Genomic DNA, 6,463 nt, shown 5'->3' on the forward strand with positions numbered 1-6,463 from the left:
AGAGCTGATTGAATCATACTTACAGTTTTTCACAGAAACAGGATGGGTGTTGGGATCGCTGTGACATATATGTGCTGCTTGACAACCGTCCGAGTAACTGTACTCCTCGCTACAAATCATCCCCCGAAACTAAGACTCCATTGATATAATAGTTTTCGAACTGAATTGAATTGACAGTTTTTGTTTGCTATCATGTGACAGCTTCTGTCTGAGTTTTGAACATGTATTTTTTTTTCGGGGGTTGAAGAAATTATGTTATGTCTGATTAATATTTAAACCTGCACCATGGCGTGTTCTCAGTTTGCTTGTTACTTGATGTTTTTTTTTTATTAATAACTAAAAAAAATCAAAAAAACACTCTAAATAATAATGTACAACACAATCTTATAATGCGCTGGGAGCAGTGTTGGTCAAGTTACTTGAAAAAAGTAATCAGTAACTAATTACTGATTACTTCCCCAAAAAAGTAATCCCGTTACTTTACTGATTACTTATTTTCAAAAGTAATTAATTACTTAGTTACTTAGTTACTTTTTAAAAACACGATTTACAACCTGAATAGGTGATAAAGCGATAGATCTTTCAGCCCAATTCGACTTTTTCTGCATAATCCATCATACAAAATGTAATCAAATGGAAAAGTCTCTTTTTTTAAACTTGTTTTATCAGTTTTAATCTTTTAACTTTATGCATCAAGCAAAAATTTAATTATATGCAACATTCTCTGACTTGAATAAATTAGTTTAACATTTAAACCTATTTTCTGCACGTTCCAGCACATAAAATAAAATATTTTTTGTGTTTACACTCACTCTTTCAAATAGATGCCAGTAAAACACAGCAGAAAATAAATAAAGTCAAAGACTAGAGGTCCTGTTGCTCTATTTTCACCTGTAAAGCAGGACTGCGGTAGGCGGAGGTTTACCCTGGTGCAGGTGTGCCGCGGTCAGTTGAAGAATCCGCGAGTTTCTCTGTGAGTTTCCCGTTACGTTATTGTGCACTCGGTGCTTGCTTGGAAGTTTAGGGGTTTTTTTCGCTGTAAAAAGAAGTTTTCTTCCCACACACAATGGACGCTAATGTTTTTGTCACTTTTTATGGAATCAAACTCAAAGTAAGGTCAGTACTTCCACGCTTTAAACGCTGCACGCTCATACTCTCTCCCACAATCGATCTGTGATCCATTGTTGATCTGCACACAGCTGTTGTCACCAACGGCGCACTTGCTTATGTCACTGTCATGAGACATTCTTGCAAAAAAATCACGGTTTTAGTAACGCAGTAACGCAGGGTTACTACAGGAAAGTAATGGCAATCTAATTACCGATTTTGCAATAGTAATCCCTTACTTTACTCCTTACTTGAAAAAAATAATCAGAATATAGTAACGCGTTACAAGTAACGGGTTACAAGTAACGCGTTGCTGCCCATGTCTGGCTGGGAGTATGCTTGTGCTGAGAGGTCCCTGCCTCCTAGTAATTGTGTATTTAACCAGTGGACAGGTACGTTTATATATAATACACTGCAACTTACACAATTACAACTGTAACTATATGAACAGTGTATTTCTTATGCACATTTTAGACCCGGAGGAAGAATCGCTGATGACCTGGTGTTTATTTAGGAACATTAGCACGTCCTCTCTTCCTCTTTGGCTCCATGCCTCTCATTAAGTCGCAAATACTGAGCATAATTCTCCCAACCCTAGAGCACAAGTTGTCCCGACCTAGAACACAATTCTCCCAACCTAGGAGACCTTCGTGCGCTCACACATAGCCACAAAGTATCAGCGCCAGCAGTGGCTTTAACACTCGCTCCGCCACTGCTCGCGCTGACACCTTCTAGCCTTGTGTCCCTTTAGTCCGCATCTGGATTACACAGTTGTGCACTAAAGGGAACACACATGTTCGTGTTCCTGGCTACTCGCTCGTTTGTATTTTCACACGCGGGTTTTGAAGCCGGCTGTGCACGCTGTTCTCTGATGTGCTGGCGCCCACTCTCTCAGTGCTCTCGTAGCTCCATAGTTTCCCAATGAATTCGGCAAAAGTCATTGCAAATTCACTTTGTGTGACATGATCCTGGCACTTCTTGCGAACCAGTGCTACACATTGCCCCTCGCTCAATGGCTCACCAGCATTTCTCAGGGCAGCGGTGGCGCCCTAGGTGGCAAAACACTTCACTTTCTCTAGGCAGTCTTAGCTACTCTGCGCCCATAACCTGTTAGCAGAGGTGAAAATACGCAGGAATTCTGGCGCGAATATCTAGACTGCTCCGAGGACAACTGTGGAGGAAATAAACACACAATAGCCACAATCCATTTTCTCACTTGAACTCATTCGCAAGAGAGAGAAGCTTTATTGACGATCACCAGCATATACATGAGCATCACATGTCAATCACAATGCATCTTATCCGCTATTTCCACCTCGCGTTATATACTCTCTGCAATAACGCACACGTTTTCTGCGTGTGTGCTATAATAAATAAAGATGTCCTTCTTACAGTTGAGAGTATATTTTTAATCTGTGTCATCACTTTATGAAAACTCTGAAACTTAACAGACAAATTCTCGTGGGTAACTCTTCTTTTAAACCGAGCACATGGATAATGCTTGGACGTCCAACTCCATGCGTCTTTGCGTTCATCCTTCACACAGGGGGCAGGTCAACGGTGATCCTTCGAACTTGGCCATCTCTCTGTAACGTGAAAGTGATCCCAGGCAGCTGAATGGTCAGAGTCAGAGGTGGAAGCCTGGTCGTGACCGAATACAGAATTTGCCCGCAGGTGCAGAAAACTCTGCTGCTCAGCCAGTGGAGGAAATTCTTCATGTCAATGAGAGCGCGCACCGCGCTGTCACTGAATCGATTCAGCCACGCGTTTGGGTATGACATCGTGGTTTCACACCAGTGAGGCTGTGCTGCCAGCAGTTTGTCCGAGGGTGTAATGCTTGCAGGAGCTGAGTGGATTTGTTTTCAAGCCGGCTCTGACACTTCTTCCTCACAGGACTTCTGTCTAGTGAATAATGAAGGATGTTACAGTTTTTTCTGAATGCTTAAACCCTAACTGTGATTCCTGTAGCACAATCTCTAAAACTATTCAGACTTATAGCAAAACCATTCACTGAGGAGACAAATCCCCCGACCTGGAGCATAATTCTCCCAACCCAGAGCACAAGTTGTCCCGACCTAGAGCACAATTCTCCCAACCTAGGAGACAATTCCCCCGACCTGGAGCATAATTCTCCCAACCTAGAGCACAATTCTCCCAACCTATAAGCACAATTTTTCCAACCTAGAACACAATTCTCTCGAATTGGAGCACAACTCTCCATGCCTCTCATTAAGTCGCAAATACTGAGACTCATCTCTCGCACAAAATCCCCACCAAAAGCACAAATCCCATCAAAACTCAATCCCTTAGAAACCCTTGAATCAGGCATGGAGCAGTAACGTGTTGAATCAAGCGTCATTGATCACGTGTTTCAAGCCGGCCCTCACCACCCAACAGTTCAACGTCTGCGGAATTACGAACACGGATCAGCGCAGACACCTGGATCGTTCCTCTGCGTCGTACCGTCACCAGGTAAACTCCAGGTCTTTTTTTTTTTTTGTCTAAAACAAAGTGTCAGCAGACACATAAAACGCAAAAGAAATACATCTCTAAAGACCAAATATTCACTCGTTTATTTCCAGTTTGTCTGTGGCGGCTCCTGAATAGCAAGTTGTCGGTGAGTTAATCTGTAACACGAGTTAATCTGTAACTCTGCTCTTTGAAGTGCTTTTGTGTGCTTTTTAACCGTGCTTCGTATTTCTGTCTGGCGGTATTTACTTAGTACACCTTGTGTAACTTGGCCCAGTTGAGTGTTGTGTTGTGGACTGTTTTAATCGTGATACTGGTGTCCGAGGTACCAGTGAGGGATCAAAACAGGAACTGCCTCATGAGGTTATGAGGATTCTGTGGATTATGATGTCCTCCTGCCACTTTTTCCTTCTGCATTAACCAGCGCATACTTTCTGTCCTTGTGATCAGTCTACCCCCATCTTCATTCTCTGTTTAAAAAAACAAAACAAAACCTTTTACTTGGGGTTCTTTATCAGCTGAGCTTTCAGCGATGACTGCTCTCATATGTTGGACACTCTTTTCAGTCATTTGCTCGAACACAAGAAAACCTGCAGGGTTTTTTTGTATAAGCATGAAAATGGTGTGGGGGGGAATCCCAACTTCAGTGCGACAAATGTTTTGGGAAAACCAAATTAAGTAAAAAAAAAAAAAAATCAGCTTCTCTGGAACTCTCGTTTCAGCTGGGATAGGTAGGTTCATGTTAAAGCTTGATTTTTTTTGCCCTGGTAAACGTAGACTGAACTTGGTTTTTTTTTTAGACCAGTGTTAATGATGAAACAAACAATTACAGCTCCTTTATACCTGCTGCATGAATACAATCTTTGCTTGGTAGTTTTCTTCCGCTGGTTTTCTTCCCACAGCTACGTAGGCACCAGGCTGACAGTAGGGACTCAAAAGTGGCTGTTTTCCCATCTATGCCCACTGAGTCTTTCTATAGGAAAGAAACAACTACATACCAATAGTACACAGAGGTTAAATGAGTGGAAACACAAATTTTCCACTACAAAAGCAAACTGTGTGTTTTTTCAAGAAAGGAAAAAACGTTTAAGATGTTTTGGAAATGCAGTTTGAAAAAACAGTTCTGTGGTTTTTAAACGGTCACGTGCAATTTCTGTGCCAAAAAGACCGCTGTAGGGCCTTAAACGCAGGAGTAATACTCCACTGAACATGTTACAGAAGCAACACTGCAGATAGTTATGTTCAAACCAGTCTTTCTCTGAAGCAGGTCGAAAAGGTGAGATGCAGGATGGGGGGAGTCTCTTGTGATCGGGATGTATAGATGTCTGCAACAGAAGGGTGTTTGCAGCTGATTATCTTCAAATTAGTTCATAGTCTGGATTGGGTTTCTCCTTACAGATGAGCTATGACCCCTTTAACCTTTCTCTCCGTGGCTCTTGTTTTTTCTGTCTATTTTCTTCAGGAATGGCCTACCAGCAGCCCACACAGGTGATGACAGTCATGGGCGGTAATCAACACCTGGGGAACTGGAGCACCGGCCTCTGTGATTGCTGTGCTGATGTGGGCACCTGTAAGTTAACCCAGCAAACTCTATGAACAGCAGTGATGTATATGAACACAGATATTTCACTTGTATATATTTTTCTTCGAGGTTGCTGTGCATATTGGTGTTTCCCCTGCATGCAGTGTCAGACAGCCAGTAAACATGGATGGTGCTGTGGCATGCCACTGCTGGACGTTTTCTGCGTGGTGTCCTGCTTACTTCGCAAGTCCGTCAGAGCGCGCTACAACATTCCTGTAAGTGTGAGAGTGGAGGATGGATAAAGTTATTGTAGCTAGCTAAAATTAAACTAAAAACTAAAATGAAGAGTGAAAACTATTTTATTTGACTTCAGTAAATTACTTAGTATCATATTTTTTTGTATTCCTGTAAAAACCCAACTTGTTACCCTCTTCTTTCTCTAGTGCACCTATACTTTAAGTATTTGTATGTAAATATAATTACAGTGTCATATAAATAAAAACAATCTAAATTCCATTTAATTACACGAGTTACAACATTAACTCTGCTGATCGATCCCGTTACTCTCTCCTCTTCTTCCTCTTCCTGTTCTCTGTCCTGCAGGGCTCGTGCTGTGATGACTGCTGCAAGATACTTTGGTGTTACCCGTGTGTTTGGTGCCAGATGAATCGTGAGCTGAAGATCAGGGAAAACCAGCACCCTGCCACCTCGACGGTGGTCACCACGCAGGTGTTCCGTGAATAAGATGCAGCCATTTGAGCTGTGAATATGACAAAGTTATTAATTACAATTTTACAATGATGAAACGCATAGGAAAATATTACTTCTGTTTCTGCAGCACGAGGTGAAAATAGAAAATTTTGTCTTGTGCGGTTCATGCTCTGCAATATGTAATTGATTTATAGAATAAAGTCTTTTTTTTTTTTTTTAAACTTTAGATTACATTTTTAACATCAGATGTTTTGAGTTTTGTTAGCATACTGATGTATATCATCAGGAAATATATATGTATTTTTTTTAACCTTGTCCAATACAAACGATATCATTTAACATGCTTACTCTTATACCAATTGTGTCTAAGTTGAGTTTAACTTGTGCTAAAATAAAGACTATTCATATCCACCCACTATATGAAGGATTGTTGTACTACATTCCTTGAAATCTTCCACCATTTCTGAACACTTCAAAGACAAAACTCATTTAACAAATTTCAAATAAAATAGCCCACACTCCTGGAAACTGTCGTCGAAATTCTTGAAATTTGTTATATTGGTAATCATATGCAACACTGCTCCCAAGTCCACCATCATCAGGCATTTCTTTTTTACACCTGATTGGATCTCTGTGTCCTTGTGGCTCATCCGG

General features: G+C 41.2%; 1 protein-coding gene across 3 annotated transcripts; it reads left to right on the plus strand.

Annotated features, from left to right (window-relative positions):
• Positions 1–987: 987 nt before the first annotated feature.
• LOC147335764 (placenta-specific gene 8 protein-like) lies at positions 988–6,227 on the plus strand. Of its 3 annotated transcripts, XM_086281803.1 has the most exons (5): positions 3,205–3,579; positions 3,690–3,724; positions 5,039–5,146; positions 5,228–5,373; positions 5,702–6,227. In XM_086281803.1, the coding sequence occupies exons 3-5, from the start codon at positions 5,041–5,043 to the stop codon at positions 5,840–5,842; spliced, it is 393 nt and encodes a 130-aa protein (XP_086137929.1). In that variant the 5' UTR covers positions 3,205–3,579; positions 3,690–3,724; positions 5,039–5,040; the 3' UTR covers positions 5,843–6,227. The 3 variants fall into 3 exon arrangements, with proteins under 3 accessions (XP_086137947.1, XP_086137929.1, XP_086137937.1); XM_086281821.1 differs by lacking the exons at positions 3,205–3,579; positions 3,690–3,724 and adding an exon at positions 988–1,116; XM_086281811.1 differs by lacking the exon at positions 3,690–3,724 and having other exon boundaries at positions 3,209–3,579.
• The last annotated feature ends 236 nt before the right edge of the window (positions 6,228–6,463 follow it).

This window comes from Aulonocara sp. 'chitande type north' Nkhata Bay, linkage group LG3 (genome assembly GCF_057382095.1).
Source record: "Aulonocara sp. 'chitande type north' Nkhata Bay isolate Kocher_YH1m ecotype deep benthic linkage group LG3, A_spYH_male_GT1.1, whole genome shotgun sequence".
NCBI classification, from domain to species: Eukaryota; Metazoa; Chordata; class Actinopteri; order Cichliformes; family Cichlidae; genus Aulonocara; species Aulonocara sp. 'chitande type north' Nkhata Bay.

Excerpts from the sequence above, each read along its gene's own strand:
- LOC147335764 (XM_086281821.1), top strand. The coding sequence starts at position 5,041 with ATGGCCTACCAGCAGCCCACACAGGTGATGACAGTCATGGGCGGTAAT. Across the intron at positions 5,147-5,227 it reads CTGTGCTGATGTGGGCACCT|GTTGCTGTGCATATTGGTGT; the intron begins GTAAGTTAACCC and ends TTTTTCTTCGAG. Across the intron at positions 5,374-5,701 it reads GAGCGCGCTACAACATTCCT|GGCTCGTGCTGTGATGACTG; the intron begins GTAAGTGTGAGA and ends TCTGTCCTGCAG.